Raw genomic sequence first — 20,607 nt, forward strand, 5'->3', positions numbered from 1 at the left:
GAACTCACTAACACTCCTTTCCCTCTCTCAGATCACAACCTTATCACATGCATGCTCTCCTCCATTACTTCAAACGCCATGTCCCTAAAGTCTACAAGGACACCTCTTACCCGCAGAAATATTAACGCTATTAATTTTCAACAACTATCTACCTCTCTGCAACCACTGCTTTCACCAATTTCTACATTCACCTCTCCAGAGACTGCTGTGTCACACCTTAACCAAACTCTAGTAACAGCACTTGATGAAGTGGCTCCAGCTACCCATCACACTCCACGTAGACTTAGATGTCAACCGTGGCACTCTAAATACACTAGACACTTACAAAAACTCTCAAGAAAAGTTGAACGCCAGTGGCGTAAATCTCGTAGTTCAAGTGACTTTCTCACATATAAGACCACCTACCACTCTTATCGTACTGCGCTGGACACTGCCAAACAAACATATTTTCAATCTCTCATCTCTGCTCAAGCCTCTAACCCCAAGCGACTTTTTAATACATTTAAATCACTTCTTGTCCCTCCCTCACCTAACCCACCAGCCACTGTCAGTGCGCAAGATCTTGCTCCCTATTTCAAGGACAAGATTGACAAGATCCGGAATGAAATGGTATGCTCTTCCACAGCAAGTGACCTGCTCAATTCCCTGCCTGAACCCTCTAACACCTTCTCTTCCTTTGATCCTACAAATGAAGATGAAGTATCTGCACTCTTTTCATCTGCCTACTCGAATACCTCTCCCCTTGACTCTATACCCTCACAAATTAGTAAAGCTCTGTCTACTGTGCTCATCCCAACCTTAACGAAAATCTGTAATCTCTCCCTGTCTACTGGTATCTTTTCTTCTCTATACAAGCATGCAGTGATTACTCCCATTCTGAAAAAACAAAACTCTGACCCGAACTCTCTCTCTAACTACCGTCCCATCTCTCAGCTCCCATGCCCCTCCAAGCTACTGGAGAGACTTGCCTACACTCGCCTCACACACTTTCTTAACTCACACAGCCTATTGGACCCACTTCAGTCAGGATTTCGTGCCCAACACTCCACAGAGACAGCACTGACTAAGGTAGTGAATAATTTGGTCACTGCTAAATCTAAAGGACATTTCTCTCTCCTTATTCTCCTTGATCTCTCTGCTGCTTTTGACACTGTTGACCACTCTCTTCTCATACAAACACTACAATCCCTAGGTATTCAGGACACAGCCCTTTCTTGGTTCTCATCCTACCTATCTAATCGCTCCTTCAGTGTTCGTTTCTCTGATTCCACCTCTACTTCGCTACCTCTCTCAGTTGGAGTACCGCAAGGCTCAGTCCTAGGTCCTCTGCTTTTCTCTATCTATACCACATCTCTTGGCAAACTAATCAATTCTTTCGGATTTCAGTACCATCTGTATGCGGATGATACTCAAATCTACCTATCCTCCCCTGATTTGTCACCATCTGTATTGGGCCGTGTCACTGAATGCCTTTCTGCCATTTCATCTTGGATGACATCTCGCCACCTCAAACTTAATATTTCCAAAACAGAATTAATTATATTTCCACCGGCCAATAGTAGTTTCCAACCTGATATCTCTATCACTGTTGAGAACTCTGCAATCACCCCTACCCCACAAGCTCGCTGCCTAGGTGTCATTCTTGACTCTGAACTGTCCTTTGTTACCCACATTCAATCGGTCTCAAGATCATGTTACATACATCTAAAAAACATATCCAAAATACGCCCTTATCTTACACAAGACACAGCAAAAACTCTAATCCATGCTCTCATTATCTCCCGCATTGATTATTGTAATAGTCTCCTGACCGGTCTTCCCAAACATAGGCTCTCACCACTACAATCCATTTTAAATGCAGCTGCGAGGCTAATCTTCCTTGCCAGACGTTCATCGTCTGCAGATCCGCTCTGTCAGTCCCTCCATTGGTTACCGGTATTCTACCGTATTAAATATAAAATACTTTTACTCACATACAAGGCTATTAACCAAACTGCACCAACATACATCTCTTCACTCATCTCAAAATATCTCCCTACCCGACCTCTCCGCTCTGCACAAGATCTACGTCTCTCATCCACACGCATTACTTGTTCACACTCAAAATTACAGGACTTTATCCGGGCTTCACCCACTCTGTGGAATGCCCTCCCACGCACAGTAAGACTCGCCTCTAGTCTCCAAACCTTTAAATGTTCCCTGAAAACTCACCTCTTCAGACAAGCCTATCAAATTCCAGACCCACCCACATAACCTTCAGTGCTTCCCTATCTAATTACATCCTCTGTAGAGTATTCATAACATCACATATCTTGTCTTTCTTTAGTCTCACACCCTCCTGACACTTGGGTAACTTTGTGGGGTATCATCATACAACCCATTAAGAACCTAGCAATCTGGTGGACCATTATGCAATAGGTAGCATCTATCCTTGTGTATCTATGCCTATTTCTCTATAGATTGTAAGCTTGCGAGCAGGGCCTTCCTACCTCTATGTCTGTCTGTTTTTACCCAGTTTTGTTCTATTACTGTTGTTCTAATTGTAAAGCGCAACGGAATATGCTGCGCTATATAAGAAACTGTTAATAAATAAAATAATAAATAATAATTGTTGATCCCAGATGGTCTGGCATTGGAACTCTGTTCCATCTTACTGGGTCGATGGCATAGTTTCTTGTCCTTTGCTTGCCTTGTTGTGTGCTGAGCTGCCATCCTCCTCGCCTGTTGGCTGGATGGTGGATGCACAGCTTTGAGTGTACAATATAGTGACGGTCATCTAGCTGCTGATGTCAGCGGTTCCAGATTTGCCTAATTAAGCTTACTCTGAGTGCTGCACTGTGCCAGAGTATCAGACCTTGTCCCTGACCTCCTAGCTAGCCTGTCCTCCATTACTAAACAATTGCTATTTTGGGGTTTTCTGACCATGATTCTGTTTATTCCTTTTGGCTATATGTGACCACTCTGTGTACCACTATTCACCCGTCTCACCAGGAACCAAATCAGTGGAATTCAACATGCATGTTGGATGCATGGTTCCTGTAATTACCTTTAGCCCTATTGGAGAAAAGCGCTATATACATAAAATTATTGGGTATAGTTCTCTTTAGCGCGATGAGCTGTGTTTTATTTGCACTAAACATATCTCTTTTAACTTGCAAAATGTAGGTGGATTTTGATGTTCTATATTTGTGAGAAATTCCTTTAGTTTGGCCACCTGACCAAAGAGTCCAGACATGAGCAGATTGTGGTAGATTGCTGTCGCATGCAGAGAATAGCCCTCTTTTGATCAGTAGCTTTTAAAAAGAATATTCCACAGATGTTTTGCCACTTGCAGACCATGGGCCTGATTCTGTGGCAGACACTGCAATGTACAAGTGTACATCTTTTGGCGTACTTTCTCTGTGAAGTTATGAAAATAATGCTACTAGCCCTTCCCTGGTGTAGAGGTGTGCATCTGAATGGTGAAGGACTGAAACACCCACTTTAAGCATTTATAGACACTTTAATACTGCTTGGTGCATCTTTAGACGCAACCATCAGTTGCACCATCTAAGCTCACACCAACCCAATGCAAGGTGCAGATTCCGAATCAGAGCATGGCCTCCAACAATTGATTAAGCATCCACTAAAATGACAAGCCTGTGACGCTCCCATAATATACCAAGAACACAGACCATCTCTGTGCATCTGCAGTGCCACCTCCTAGTCACTGCCCGGGAATGTCCAGCATATTTTGAAGACATTTCTGAGGCCATGCATGTCAGTAAAAACTGGACCCTGCATGCATGCATAATGTGACTTAGACACATGCACAGTAGAAAATTATTTATCAACTACATCTGACCTGAATACCCTAGGGTCCAAGAGATCACACAGTGGGGGTGAATTGCCCCCACTGTGAACTTTATTAGAAGAAATAAAAAAAATCCACAACTCAAGAGCAGGAATGTTCTGGTAAAGTCCACAGAGGATTCAGCGAAGTCCTCCCAGCTACTCTATGACTTCTCCCGGAGAGGCCAGAGATGACAGCTGCAGCAGTGCAGACAAAGTAGCTGCAGCAATTATGCTAAGGTTGGACGACACCCCAACCTCAGGTAGGTCCAGCTGTACCACACTCACACACAGAGGTCCTGGTGATAACCTTTTATACCTTTCCCCTCTCTGTTGTTTTCTGTCCCCTGGGCTTGGCCTGGGTGCTTCCTCTTTTCTGATTGGCGGATTCCTGCTGTCAGTCTTTCCTGAGGCAAAGAAGGAGGGATGTCTAGAAGGAGCACTCCACTGTTGTATGTTTCTTCAAGACTTCCTGTGGATCCAGGAAGTTTCTGGCTGTTTCTAACTTCATTCTTCTGTAGGACTCCTGCAGACTAAGGGCTTTAATTTAATCTAAGAACACAGAACTTGGACGAGAGGGTTAAATCTTTCGTTTCCAAAATGCAGGCAAGTCCCAGCGGTCCCTTTCCCCTGTCTCCTCACAACATTGACTTTGCGTTCGACTAGAATCAGGACCCATGTCTGTTTCAGGTGCTACCAAGACAACTGCAAGGAAATCCTACAGGAACAGCTGATGTTTATGTGAGGTTAATCCCACCTTTATTCCTGACAGGAATATGCTAATTAAATTTCAACATAGCTACAAGCCTCATTATGTAACCAGTCTATTATAGGTTTTGTATTTCACTCCTTTATACCAATATGTTTATTTGGTTTTCACTTGCATTTTTCTGCTTGCAGGCATTGCATCGCAAAATCAATATGCCTGTATAGACTTTTATTTTCCACAGGAAGTTTACTATTGTACCTGCAACATCTAATACTGTGGGGATAAACTTCCTAAATCATTGTTTATGGAATTTTGCAGTATTCAGTGATCCTGTAGCCACTGCTTGGGAGAGCATAATTGTGTTAATATAAATACATCTGGAAAGATAAAAGGAAGCCTTGCCCTCTACTGAAGAATAACGGTTAATACAAGAGGATATCTGTAATGCTTGTGAAGTAAAGTACATACACCAAGACAAGTATTTGATAGTACCTAGATAGATGAAACATACTGGAAATAATAAGTGGCAGAAAAAAAGTACATATGATTTTATGACTAGTGATGAGCGAGGTTCGGTTTTACTCGGTTTTACTCGGTTCTCAAAACGGCATCTTATTGGCTATCCAAAACACGTGACATCCGTGAGCCAATAAGATGCCGTTTTGAGAACCGAGTAAAACCGAGTAAAACCGAATCCGCTCATCACTATTTATGACTACAGATTATTTACATATAGAAGCAGTTAAGTGATGGTCAGAAATCTTCAGCACTGAAAAAAACTAAATACAGTTTATCACAGGCAACATAACTTATTGCTTTTTGCAAGTCTGGATAAAATAAATTCTGGATGGTTTCAGAAAAATGTTCTTGGAGCTGAAGGACAATCCCTGACTCATTTCACACAGGACTGAACATCCAAAAATAACAGTTTAAAGAACGATTGTAATCAGTGCCCCCACACACACAAAACACAAAACAATAAATAAAATTACTTTTTTAGCTTTAGCTGAGGCAAAGCATCTGATTTTATCCTCCAAATCCATATTCATAAAAACACTTGTAACTCCCAGCTGCAAGTTGAAAAACTAACTAGTTTTCCATTTATATAACAACCCAAAATAAATGTCCTTCATAATTAAACCTAGAACACTAATTAAAAAAATTACTTAACTTCATTGGACCAATTAAGCCAATTAAATGCTACCTGTGCATAATTATTTATTGGGTGAGGTACATCACAGTTTATGCACTGAGGGTTATACTTACTAAGTTGCGGGTTTATTAAAGTGGAGATGTTGCTCATAGCAACCAATCAGATTCAAGCTATTACAGGTTGAGTATCCCATATCCAAATATTCCGAAATACGGGATATTCCAAAATACGGACTTTTTTGAGTGAGATAGTGAAACCTTTGTTTTCTGATGGCTCAATGTACACAAACTTTGTTTAATACATAAAGTTATTAAAAATATTGTGTTATAAGACCTTCAGGCTGTGTGTATAAGGTGTATATGAAACATAAATGAATTGTGTGAATGTAGACACACTTTGTTCAATGCACAAAGTTACGAAAAATATTGGCTAAAATGACCTCCAGGCTGTGTGTATAAGGTGTATATGAAACATAAATGCATTCTGTGCTTAGACTTAGGTCCCATCGCCATGATATCTCATTATGGTATGCAATTATTCCAAAATACGGAAAAATACGATATCCAAAATACCTCTGGTCCCAAGCATTTTGGATAAGGGATACTCAACCTGTATCTCCTAGAAGGTGCTAGATAATTCATAAGTAGAATCTGATTGGTTGTTATAGGCAACTTTCCCACTTCTATATACCTGCAACCTAGTAAATATAACCCTCAGTCTCAACATTTAACCTTAAGATATTTTCCCCGACTTTTCACATACTCAGGGGCTACAAACAAAAATCCCTGTAAACTCCCATTGAGACCCATGGTAACTAGCAAAATGTCACATCAATGGGATTTTTTTTAGTTGTGATAAGCAACTTTTAGCCAACTCGCATGCATGTCCCCAGTTCACATTATATGCCACTATACCAGGGGCGGATTGGGATGGAAAATCAGCCTGTGAAACACACTTTTCTCCTTTAATCCACAGTTTTATTCCTTACAACATCCATCCCTGGCCTCTTTTTCCTCCCCTCCTCTCCCCTCTCCCGCAACCACTATATTGCTTTAGCTAGTAGTAGCAACACACTACAGATTGAGTATCCCTTATCCAAAATGCTTGGGAACAGAAGTATTTTGGATATCGGATTTTTCCGTATTTTGGAATAATTACATACCATAATGAGATATCATGGCGATGGGACCTAAGTCTAAGCACAGAATGCATTTATGTTTCCTATACACCTTATACACACAGTTTAGCCAATATTTGTAATAACTTTGTGCATTAAACAAAGTTTGTGTACATACGCACAATTCATTTATGTTTCATATACACCGTATACACACAGCCTGGAGGTCATTTAATACAATATTTTAATAACTGTGTGTATTAAATAAAGTTTGTGTACATTGAGTCATCAGAAAACAAAGGTTTCACTATCTCACTCTCACTCAAACAATTCCGTATTTCGGAATATTCCGTATTTTGGAATATATGGATATGGGATACTCAACCTGTATTGCATTTTAAATAGTGGAATCGGGTCTCTGTATTTTAAACAATCATTGCACTTTTCCGTCTCTCTCTAATGACAGAGCCAGCACTAGGAGTTAGCGTCGGGGGTTGCCGTGGCAACCCGGTATCTACAGAGAGTGACGTCACTTGTCAGGGACACTGGAAGGCGTCCGGGTACCGCTGCAGCGAACAGCGCCGGCGATGTCTGAACACTTTGGCGGGCTACTCACACATATAAGGTAAGAATCTTTTGTTTACTCTTGTTCACACCTTGACAAAAACGTGTATATATATATATATATATATATATATATATATTTATTTATTATTCACACATATAAATAGACTGTATCGTAATGCAAAATTCATATGCTAAGACATATGCTAGAAAATATGAAAATTCAATAAAAACATACACAAATATATAAGTAAAAGTTCCAGGATGTTCATCATAGCTACAGATGTTTGACATAAATCTAGTAGGGGGGAAATCCTTTTCCTACACACATCAGACAAATAAGGTTTCCATTGCAGAACACTGCAATTCTCCTCTTTTTGTAGTCAGGTGTGTAACAACTGTAAATATAATGTCAGATACATAATGTTAACATTAGATATATAGAAGATTCACTCCAGAATTCCCAAAACATCAAAGATTGTGTGGGAAATAAAATATCACAATAGTGACATAATGCTTTGTAGTGTAAACCATATAGACCCGTACCAGTCTGATGTATAAAGTCGGCATATCACAATAAACAACAGGATTCCCGGGATCCAAATGTAAGATGTAGTCCTACTTCAAGTTGGAATCCGTCTGTTAGTTGATCCAATGGCGGCCCCTTAGTCCTTCTTTTTTAAAGCTGAATGTCGAAACTTGATATGCCGACTTTATATATCTGACTGGTACAAGCATATGATTGCATCCATTTATGTTTATATGTTTAACCTTTTATTTCTTGTATATGCAACTATTAAATAATCTTTTTTTTTCACACTACAAAGTAGTATGTCACTATTTTGATATTTTATTTTTACCATGACCTTTGATGTTTCAAGAATTCTGGGATGAATTTGGATTACATTTTATTGGTGGCTAAAAGGAGGCATAATTGGGAGATTAAGGGGAATATTTATCAAAGGAGAGAGATAAAAGTGTAAGTGATACATAATCATTTTTCAAACATAGCCTGTAAAATGTTGGGCAGAAGCTGATTAGCTAGAACTTTCTATCTCACAATTAAATCTCTCTCTGCGAACGTTAATAAATACCCCCCAATCTACTACATGAGCTAATAAGAGTATCTAGTGATTCCTATATGAGGCTGGTGGAAGGGACACTCCTATCAATTATTGGTGGAAGAATCTGATTTAGTGTTGACACAATTGAGTAATCATTATTTATTGTATTGCACTATATATTTTTTTCTTCTGATTTTGTTTACATATTTGTACACGTTGGGAATCTAAATAGAAAATAACACTTTGGGGAGCATAAGAACACAGCGCTTAAACATAATTATATTGTGTATCTTATTACATTTCACATTACTTCACAGTGTTTACTGTGTCATTGCTTTGAGTATTAATATTAGGTAGCAGTGGTTAGTGTACTGAATTTTGGTTACAATTAGTACACAAAATTCCTAGTTCAGTATGTATGCATTAGGCATAGCAGTGAGCATGCGGTCTATAGATCTACACTAAAAGGGTAAAAAGGTCGGCATGACAATGTTCCACACATTTAGAAAAAAATATTTTCCATTTTTTTTCAAGGTATTCATACTTTACCGTCCATGTGGACTACGATTGGGAATAGTAACCTTTGCCAAGCACAGTGGTAACCTGTGCCTTCACTCGTCATGAGAGGGGTCGCGGTACACTAATGGGGCTATTTTGTGGCAGAAAAGTGACAAAACACCCCAAAATTGTTATTACAAAATTGTGTCGACCTTTTTGTATCGACCATTTTCATGTTAACCTTTTGACCCCGTCAACCTTTTCTACTGTCTTCCTATTCCATGTCGACCTTTTGACCCTGTCGACCTTATGTATGTAGACCAGTAGTGGTCGACTTATTGACTGTAGACCTTTTCAGTGTAGATCTAATGATCCACATCCAGGTGCAACAGTATGTCAAAAGAGAGAAGTTGCTTGGAACAAGAATATTTAAGTCAGATAAGAGGTCAGCTTCATGGACTAGGGGAGGCTGCCCCTTTCTTCTCACATAACCTTTATTTTTCTACCACTATGAGTAGTTTTAATAGGACACATTTTAGACCTTACATTTGCCCTTCTGCGAGTGACATGTTATGAAGACAGTTCTGATTTTCGCTCACTTTAATTGTTTTCCCCCCCCCATTTAACATATACATGTATTTAAATCAACAAGTATTTTATCTCTCTCTCTCTATATATATGCATACCTCCCAAATGTCTCGATTTTTGCAGGGCAGTCCCTTTTTTTAGGGACTGTCCCATCTGATGGCCGCAATGTCCCCGTGTGTGTGTGTGCGGGGGGGCAGTTGGGAGACTCCCGTCACTCGTTGCTCTGCTTAGTGCAGAGCAGAGCAGTGGTGAATAGACAGATGCTCAGCGTCTATTCACGGGAGACTGGAGGATTGGGGGGCATGCCCCCACAGTGACGGAATACCGGGGCATGGCTCGCGATCGCAGCATTGCTGTGAAGCCAAGTCACCTTTTGATGAGTCCCTTTTCGGAAGGGCTCGGCAGAAGTTCCGTCCCCTGCATTCTCGATGTTGGGAAGTATATATATATATATATATATATATATATATATATAGTAGGTCCTATAAGTACCCTGAATTAGAGCTAATAAATGCACTCAGGGTTTGCAAATGTATGGGTCATGACGACACCATAGAATTGTATTGTCAATGGTTCTTCATTTCAGCACTGGAGGTAATTCTGATTGCATTAGTTGTACAAAGGTTGGAGGCCTTGGGACAGACTAACAGTCAATGAAATAATAAATGATTGTAGGTTTCATTCAATGTGTATAACAAGAAGCATACACATGCAATAAATAATTAGTTTAAAATGTGGGACAAATTATTAAATAAGAACACTTAGGTACATTTAAAGTAATCAAATTGCAGGAAACGATAATCACATCATTAGTGCATTGTGTCTTGAGTTGTTAGCAGTTACCTTAAATAATAAAACTAATTGCAATGTTAAAATCTAGTTTTCCCTAAAAAATAAAATATTGACAATGTGAGTGGAGTTAGAATGTACAGTATGCTTATAAAGTTGTTGGAAGTGGTTGCCCATCTGATATGTCTGTCTAGCTGTGGTAAGAAACTTGCAGTGATTTCACAACAGATGGAAAAACATGGAGGGTCAGGTTAACAGGCAAGGTGGCTGGCTAATACCCATTTCAGACAGAAAATTAAATTACCGTCTGAAGCAGTTCCACCCGGTTATTTCATGAAACACGCGGGTCCTTTTTCTGTGTGAAAGGGTCAACCCGTGTTGTAATTCCCGGGACTTTGACCCAGGAATTTACCAGGGTCGAAGACATGGGAATTAAGACACGGGTTGACCCTTTCACACAGACAAAATACCCGTGTTGAAATTTTTGACCCGGTAATTTGCATGTCTGTGTGAAGGGGGGGGGGGGGTCAGGCAGGTCCCGGCAAAACGACCCGACACTAAAATGCCGGGTAATTGCCGGGACTTTCAAACTTTTCTGTCTGAAAAGGGTATAAGTGTATTGGTCTGTATGTAGTACGCATACGTGACAGCTTAGCGCCCAGAAGTGGGTATGCAGTGGCCTATTTAAAGTGAATATACGGGAGCATGAGTATTACTACTCCTGAGGAAGCCGCCGATTCTAAAGGCGGGGAAACGCGTTGAGATTGTTTCTGCACGGATCCGGTACCTGATCACACTTAAATGGGACATTGAACGAGCGGACCTCTGGTGCGGCGGTACCCCGAGAAGGAAGCTAATCCAGCACCAGCTGCAGGTGCACGGCGGAGATTACTATATAGTAAGCCGACAGAGGTGTTTAAATGCCCAGAATAGAGTGAAGTTATTCTTATGCCGAATGGCTGTATGATCAGTTATGGGTGTTTTTTGATGCATAACAACTTCAGTATATAAGAGAAGCATTGACTGTGTTTATAATATATCATTGCAATCTTTAGCATGGACATTACTGGCTATTTCAACAACTAACATCCAGCTATGCATGTGACAAAATCCCACTAACAGCTGTGGATAGAGCATTGATTAAAACACCCAGTTATGCATGTGACAAAACCTTACTAACAGCTGTGGACGGAGTTCTGATTGAAAACAGTTGCTGTTTACTAATTAATTTTGAGTCTACTGAGGACTGTGTCTTCTGAGAAATGGATGGCTATTGAGCCAAATATGATCATCACTAAAGGCTCATACTAATTGATTGCTAATACATTTCATCAATATTTTAACAGTATCATTAAGGACTCATACTAATCAATTGCTAATATATATTTGAGTGATTCACTAATTACTAATTGATTGTTCCATTAACATCACTTGGAGCCAAGATAATTTGATGGTATTGGATACTAATAGCTTAAGGAATGTGTATTTTGAATCGATACCGAGTGTACTTGGTTTTTATTAATTTTAACACCGGCCGTGTGTATATATTGTATGTTGTATGTATAATTGTTTATATGTGGTAATAAATGCATGAAATATATATTCTGACTATACAGCGCTTCAATTATTTTGTGTACCTGTATGTGTACAGCAAAGATTATTTACCATTTAACATAATATATGCTAAATGCCCTACTACGCACAATAAGACTCTCCTCTAGTCTCCAAACCTTCAAGCGTCCCTGAAAACTCACCTCTTCAGACAAGCCTATCAAATTCCAGAACCGCACACGTAACTTTCATAAACTTTCCTATCAAATTACATCCACACATATCCTCACATGTCTTCTCACTCTTCACTATCCCTTCCTCTCGACCCCGGTTCATCATTGCTGTGTGACCATATCATACAGCCCATCAAGAACCTTTGCAATCTGGTGGATGACTCTGCAATAGATAGCACCTATCCTTGTGTATCCATGCCTATTTCCCTATAGATTGTAAGCTTGTGAGCAGGGCCTTCCTACCTCTGTGACTGTTTGTTATTACCCAGTTTTGTTATATTATTCTTATTTCTAATTGTAAAGTGCAACGGAATTTGCTGCGCTATATAAGAAACTTGTTAAATAAATTATATATATATATATATATATATATATATATAAAATGTTTTCAATAAATGGACCTTCATTGTTATGTTAACTTTTTTGCATGTTCACATCAATATAGCATTGTTAGATTACTTCAGAAGTTAATATTCCCTAGACAATTTCACTTATAACTAATTATCCTATTTAGCCTATGACATGTTATTCCCTATTGCTAAAACTGTTAAATGCCAGCATAAGTGAAGAGAACGCATTAGCACCAGACAGATGCAGTGTTATTGGCCGACAATGGAGGTGTGAAGCAATTGCCTTAATTACTAAGCTCATTAATTCAGTGTATGAAAAACAGCCAATTGTTGGGGGGAGGGGAACACAAAATGATGTATCTTTTTATGAGTTCCAGACTGACAAAAACTTTCAGGTCACACATTTACTAGACACTAAAAACTCAACTTTAAGACTAATTACCACAAAATTTAGATCTATATAAAGAATACATTGTGTACTGATTCCACTCCACAGAGTCTCATATACAGTAGCTGTATTTGCAAACATGAAAACGTAATGTTAAAGGCTCCAAACAATTGAATTATGTTCAGTATTATAATTGTAGAAAATATGATTAATAGCAAGACAAAGTTTAATTATAAAATTGAAAAAAGAAGTTTAAAACAAAAAGGGTATATTTCAGATAAGCAAAATAAAAAAAACATTTGAGCTGCTTAAACACAGGAAGTGCGGTTTGCTTTTTATCCCAAAATGCAAATGATCTAGAGGCACTAGGAAATGTCTGCAAAATAAAAATGCAATTCAGAAACAGATACTGTAACACAGGGGCTGATGTAGATAAAAAGTTCTGCCAGTTTTTTGCCATAGCGTAAGATACATAAAATCATCTGCGCATGCCCAGAACTCAGACTTACATCTATCTGACATACCCGTATGTTTTTGGAGAGGGGATGCGGGATGGGAGAGGGGAGGTGCGGAGTAATATAGGTGCGTGTTGGAATAATTGTAATTCTCCTCACTGGCCTCCCACATTCCCATTTTGCTATGCTCAGATCTGTTCTCAACTGCACAGCTAGACTTATCTTCCTCTCCTTGCGCTTCAGATCGGTCACTCGCCTTCGAAAAAACCTGCTACTTGCTCCCATTCCCCTACAGAATCTTCTTTAAACTCCTCACCCTCACATACAAGGCCCTCTCTAACTCCACTGCTCCTTACATCTCCAACCTTATCTCCCTATATACTCCCTCCCGCCCCCTCCAGTCAGCCAATTACCGTCACCTCTCCTCTACCGTGGCCACTGCATCTCATGTGCAAATCCAAGACTTTGCCCGTTCTGCCCCCTTCCAATGGAACGAGCTCCCTTGCTCTATAAGACTCCCCTCGATCTTGCAAAGCTTCAAACAGGCACTGAAAACCCACCTGTTCATCAAAGCCTACCCATCCACATAACCTAGTCTCGAGGACCCAACACATTTAGAAGGGAAAACTGGATAGATGGCTACAATACAGAATATAATACACAAAAAACATTAAACAAATTTGTATTCACTTACGGTGAGAATGGAAAGCAGGTCTTCAACAGTGCAATCTGGCTTTAATCTGTCCCTGAACATCCGAACGGTTTGGTGTTTCAGATAGTAATAAGAGGAAATGCGTCCATAAGTTTGTGGCTCAATACCACGGTTATCCTAAAAAGAAGCAGAAAACTGTTAAAATAACAATACATGAATGTTTTATGCTAAGTCATGTATTCAATATATATACTGTTTCATATTTATAACTACTTCCAAATAGATCAGTGAAATAATCTTAGAAGTAAATAAAATAAGTATCTGAAGACTTGTCCAGTGTGGAAACTACTGTAAAGCGTGTATCAACTTGCACTGTGTATATTAGCAAGGTAAGAATGGCAGCACTCAAAACTGCACATCCAAAATGAACAGTTGTGCAAAAAACATAAAAAATAGCATATATACTTACCAATGATATGTAAACACAATTTACAATAATGAAGAAATAAGTGTCCTTTAATGGAAAAGTAACATCACTCTTAACTGAAATGCACGTTGGGTCCATATGTGATCTTCCGCTTGCATACTTACTGTATATGCTACACAAGGGTTCCATATTTTTTCTTATTACTTTAAAATATATGGGGTTTTTTTTTTAAAAAGAGGGACTGAAAATAGGGAACAGGTAGGACAGATATAGATCCATTTCTTCTATTTTCTAACCAAAAACAACTTGATCCTTTGGCAGAACTACTATCCATATACATGCAATAGAAACCAAAACAGATAGAAAGGGTCTGAGCCCACATTATGATGACAGAAGAGGTCAATAAGCATATGCTGAGGAAGGTCTTTGCCTTTGAGAGCTAATACCTTAATCACCCTATGGGATCAATTCAATTATTTCACCCTCAGTGAGTTTGTGTGAGTAAAGGCCTGATTCTGATTTGGAAGTAAAGCCAAAAAAGCAGGCAACTTTGTTTCTGGAACAAACCATGTTGCCATGCAAGGGGAGCAAATACATTTATATGTTTTCTGTGCAGGGTAAACAAAAACTCAGCAAGTCCAGGGCGAGATCGGGCCACAAGGTGGGCAAGTACAGCTGCCGTTGCAGAAGTTTCTTATCAATCCAAAATGCAGGTGCACACTTTTTGACACTAAAATGACAGTACACTATATGGTAAAAGATTTAGGGGGATATTCAATTAGCTGCAGTAATTTACCATGGATAATTGTTGTTGCCCCTCCGAAATTCCCCCTTCCCCGCAGGATATTCAATTGTCCCTGATGCCTCAGGCACACAAAACAACATCCCCGGTTACCAGCCCTGTTTTTTCGAGATCACATAGTAAAATACAAATACACACATACATTCTATCAATGTAACTATGAACTCTGGGGTTTTCAAACGGCAAGAATATGTTAGTGCATTATACGTCTCCTCGAGTTTGCTAAGAACCTAGGATTTATATTGTATAATGTCCAAATTATGTTCAAATTCTACAGTACTTTTTCCTGCACAGCTGTTTTTTGTTACATAACAGTATAACACTTTGTTCTGCTTTATATTTTGCTGTGCAAATTGCCTGTTTAATTTGTACCTTGGAGACATTAACAATCCCCATTACCTCTACAACTACAGTCCTTTGTACAGTCTGTACTTTGTGAAATCTTCAACTAATCTTAAATAGGCACGAACACGTGTATTTTACTGCACTTAGATCATCTATTTGTTTCAATCACTTTGGAATACAAATACAGTTGTAACCTGTAATAGATGAAGAGTCACTATAGAAGACGCTATTTACGTTTAAAAAAAGCAAAACAATGGAATTCATAGCCCACAACAACTATGACCTCTTCGCCTCCACATCATCATAGAGATGTCTAAAGCACAGCAATTTAAAGAATGAAAATAATAATTTATGCTAGATAATTATGTTATTCTCCTTCTGGTCAGCTATATTTTAAATATATTAGTATAGTAGATGATGACAATGTACTCATTAAAATGTAGACATCTAACTAAAGTACAGTAACCCAAACACAGAATGATATTAGATGCCTGGTCGCACTATATGGTATGGCATACGTTTTAGATCTGAATAGTGATACACTGCAGCTCATAGAACACAAAGGATGAGTGAACAGATAAAGAGGGTATATTCACCATATAACACTACAATGTATCTCCCATAAGTCTGCCAATGTATTGTGATCCAGTTTGCTTATTGAGCTGTGTTTCTTAATTTATACAAACTGGGCTATGATTGCTTGGGAACAAAGCGAGGTGACCCAGAATTCAAGCGTGCTTTATCCATGCTGAACCAGATGACCCTATTACAGCACTTCTCAGTGGTTCAGCCTTTCCCTAACTATAGCCCAGATGGCTAGTTTCTATGAGAAGTGGTAGGTTTCTGTAAGCACTAAATTTAATAGGAACAGTGCACAAAATAAGCAGATACATTTGGGTCTGCACTTCTACAATTTGTACAAATATAAATGGAAGCACAATCAAGTTTCACTGGACAATAGTTACATTCTTAGGATTTTAAATACAGCAAACATGGAAACAGAGGATACATAGTTGCCTAGGTTGAAAATAAATTATATATGTGTGTGTGTGTGTGTGTATACAGAGTATGGTTTGCACAATCATTTTAATGTAGTATTCTGTTATCTTTAGGATGTGGGGGTTCATGCAATATGGTAGATTTCTCTGTATATACTGAGTGTAGTTTTGTTTAGGTTTATGGAAATCAATTTTAATACAGAAGCATTGTGCTACAGTGCAGTTTAGCATCTTGATCTAATTTTTATTATTCTGCATAAACGGTCCATATTTCATTTGTACCTTAAATGAATGTAAAAATCCTAAGCTCTCTCTTTTTACTGTCTCCCATGTCAGTCCTGAAATAGTCTCAGTTAGGACTGCACTCCAACTTGTGCCTTTTCCTAAACATAGCTACTGTTGAATGCTATTTTAATCTTATAATGCTTTTTGAGCCACACTCACCTGTGGTCACCAGAAAATAATGCACTGCACTACAGAAAATAGACATTTTCCATATATTGGTGGGAGGGCACTAAGTGTTCTAGAAAGCCACCTGTAAATGTAGGGTCGCTCACACATGAAAGAGAGGAGTCACCTTTTTCAAATTATGCGGCCCCAATAGCAGCTATCACCTGGTGATCAGCTGTGTTATCGCTCAGTCCTAAGGAAAATAAAAGTTTTCAATGAATTGGGGAAGGACACATTGTGGTCTGTCTCCCCCATACTGACCCACACACATGGGTGCACCCTGTCCTGAAAGAGGGGGGTCTCCTCTTTCAAACAATGTGCTCCTTAGTAATTACTGTCTGCTCATATCTCCACCATCTTGTGCCAAATACAAATACTTGATCCTCATTTGATGCGATAGGTTGTCTAGTTTATAAAGTAGTAGGCCTTATTGGGCTACCTTATTCTTCCTACACATAGTAGGGGTTTAAATTGAGACAGAAAAAATTCAAAGAAAAATAAAACATTTTCATTTCAAGTGCATATATTTTTTCTTCAAAAACCTACACACAGAATCCTGCTTTCTATTGTTCTGAAAAGTTGGATTACTGGTGAAACAAACACCACAAATTATTTTTTGACACTAGACAATTAAAATATAAATTTTATTATCACACGGATTATAACTGTAACATCAAAGGACCAGGAAAGTCAGGATGAGCACCTTTTTTTCCCCTGAGGGTTCACTTCCCTATAATAACAGTCTTAGGGTTAAAATGCCACCATCCCTGACTGGTTATGCTACATGGGTTTTTGGGTTTTTATTTTTTTACAGTAGGTATTTCCATTTTAACAAATATATACACAAAGCTGGACAGATCCTAGGGATCTGTGCAGTTCTTTACACAAACATCTGTCAAAGGTGTCTTCATTCTTTTCAAGCAGGTTGAACACTCACCTCTTGGTAAATCAGATGTTTTTTATACTTCTGATGGAGAAAATTTGGTTTAAAGCAGTAGTTTCCAATGCCAATCCTCAAATAATCCCAATAGGTCATGTTTTGTGGATTTCTTTAATCTGCTCTTATCCTTTCTGCTTCCACAGACAAAAATACTCAAAGTATGATCTGTTGGGGGTACTTGAGGGTTGGAGTTGAGAACCACTGGTCTAAGCGTGGTTCTGGAATAGGATTCAGATTAGTTAATCAGTGGAATACACAACCACCACAATCCTGATAGTATTTTTTATCTGCTGCTTAGTACACTTTCGTCTGAGGACAATTTCGTAAAAAGTCACCCCATTAAATACACCACTGTAAACTCATGTAAAGAAAGGAGTCTTGGTTTACCAGGTCTGACCTTGGTGGAAGCCTCCAAGATGCACTCTCCACCATGTTGAAGTTTACTGTGTAACACGTACTGTGTGGCCAATCTGAAGCAACCAGGATGACTGCAACGTCTTCCCATTTTACTATCTTTGGCACCCTCAGGAGCATTGTCACTCTAGGAAATGTGACCGAACTACCACTGCCCACATGTGGAATTTATCACATATGTCCTCAGTTACATAACTCTGATGCAGAACTTTTGCACCTTGTGGTTTAACAGAGAGGCCATAATGTTGACATCTGGCTGACTCCACCTTTCACAGGCTTCAGAAAGGCTTCAGAAGAAGGGATCACTTCCGAAAATGTAGATCCTAGGGAAAGAGCAAATCTAATTTATATGTCCCTGGAATGAACACAAACTAAATGGCTGAAACTTTTCGCTCCGCAAATCACAAAATAACATCTACTTACAAAGGTGTAGAACTTCTTCAGGATACAAAAACCCTGAAAGTAAGCTTGAAGTATAACTACTACCCAAGACCAAGGTTGGCATCTGTCATCCTGAGCATCCAAATCCAAATGTTGAAAGGCTGTCCTCAATTAAGGATCTGTGCATATAACCAAGCTGGACTTTAAAACTGCCTTGAGTGAAGGCTTAACCTTAAACTGCCTTGAGTGAAACTGCAGATACAGGTCAGCCTTGAAGGTTGAAACTATCTCCTCAAAAGTCTCATAAAAAATGAAGAAACCTCTGTTTGTGAATGAGAAGACTGCACCTGTAACTAAAGGATAATTTCCGCTGGCAAAAACGCTCATTCAACCCTGGTGGCAAACAGTGGCCAAGGAAATCCATACACGGTGCAGGGGTCAATTTTGTTTTCTTGTACTTGACAATCGAACTGTAGGATTCCAACATCTGCACTGTGTCCAGCACATGTGACTGAAGCAAAATTTTTTAACTGGTCTTCATTAAACGATTGTTCTGGTACGGGTTGATAGTCACCTCCTTGGACCATAGAAGAGCTGACCACACAGGCATGAACTTTGTGAACATTCATGTAAATGTCTCTATACCAAACAAAAATACTGTGAACTGGTAAGGATGGTTCTAAAGCTATGATATCTTTCACATATGGGAATGTGCAAATAAGATTCTTTGGTGTCCACAGACCATATAAACTCTCCATTCTCCATGCTGTGAATGTCAGATCTCAGGTAGTACATTTGAATCTGCCAACCCTAGAGTGAGTATTCAAAGATTGTACTGTATGCTTAGAATGATATAAAAGCACTCTTTTTGTTTCAGCACAAAAATATTAAAGTAAAACTCCATCCAGAGAAGAGTGAAGACTGAATGACTTCATGCAAAGCAAGATGGTTTGCCCTGTCTCTGAAAGACCTGCTGTGAAAACCTGTCTAGGAAGGGTGCTCAGTAGATCTGTGACATATTTTAGGATTTATGATGTTTCTCAAACAGGCATCTGTAGTGGAATCAAACTTTCCGATAATTTCAGAAGAGAAGTAGACTGGATTCGGTCACAAGAAATCCTGGCTCAGAGTATCGCCAGTCATACAGACTGTTAGTCAGACTTCTTAGAAACCAAACAATGAGCTATATAAGCATATTTGATGTGTGGCTGACCAAGCAAGGGATGCACAGCTGACCTGGAAAGCACAGATCCTTTGCATTGTTTGGGGGACGAAACAAGTGACTCCTAGGTCTAGGGGCATTAACTGCCAAGAAAGAACTCTTAACACACCCCTCTTTTTCGGTCTGTAAATTAATCTTACCCAGGTCAGAATCCAATAAAATAACACTGAAGAAAAGATGCGATTCAAAAGTATTTTTCTAATACATATGCATGTCCTAGGATCTGAGCCCAAACTGTAGAAGTGCAAATGCCAAAATTCTGCTCCGACATGACCAACGTCCAAAACTGCATCCACTCTAGGATGCCCTGATCTTGCTCTACTAAACTGGGCAACTCAGAAATTGGACAATAAATCTTCAGAGATGAGAAACATCTATTTGTCCACTGCCTTAACTAACCAGTTGTTGAGGCCAAAGCCAAAACAAAAAGTTACTTAAAGATGCGCTCCACCTTCCGATATTTGGTCTCATTCTTAAACTAAGAGAAAAATTCAAAGTTTGAATTGGGCATCACTTTGCCCTCCTCATGAGATAGAGAGTCATATCCTGATTCATTCTATGCCTGATACGCTGGAGGTCACTTGCACAAAGTAGCAGGGATGTTCAAAAGTTGTTCTGCTGAAGTATGAATATGACCAGCCTGCACAGACATTGTAAAATCTCATAACCAAGCAGAATGAATGGCT

At 39.1% G+C, this 20,607-nt stretch overlaps 1 protein-coding gene across 1 annotated transcript in view; it reads right to left on the minus strand.

Moving 5' to 3' along the window:
* ASCC3 (activating signal cointegrator 1 complex subunit 3) overlaps positions 1 to 20,607 on the minus strand; it is a 1,202,160-nt gene that overhangs the window by 146,863 nt on the left and 1,034,690 nt on the right. The window contains exon 36 of the mRNA XM_063917038.1: positions 13,985 to 14,119. Within this exon, the coding sequence (XP_063773108.1) occupies positions 13,985 to 14,119 (135 nt within the window). The remainder of the gene's footprint in view (positions 1 to 13,984; positions 14,120 to 20,607) is intronic.

The sequence above is a fragment of the Pseudophryne corroboree genome, chromosome 4 (genome assembly GCF_028390025.1).
Source record: "Pseudophryne corroboree isolate aPseCor3 chromosome 4, aPseCor3.hap2, whole genome shotgun sequence".
Taxonomy (NCBI): domain Eukaryota; kingdom Metazoa; phylum Chordata; class Amphibia; order Anura; family Myobatrachidae; genus Pseudophryne; species Pseudophryne corroboree.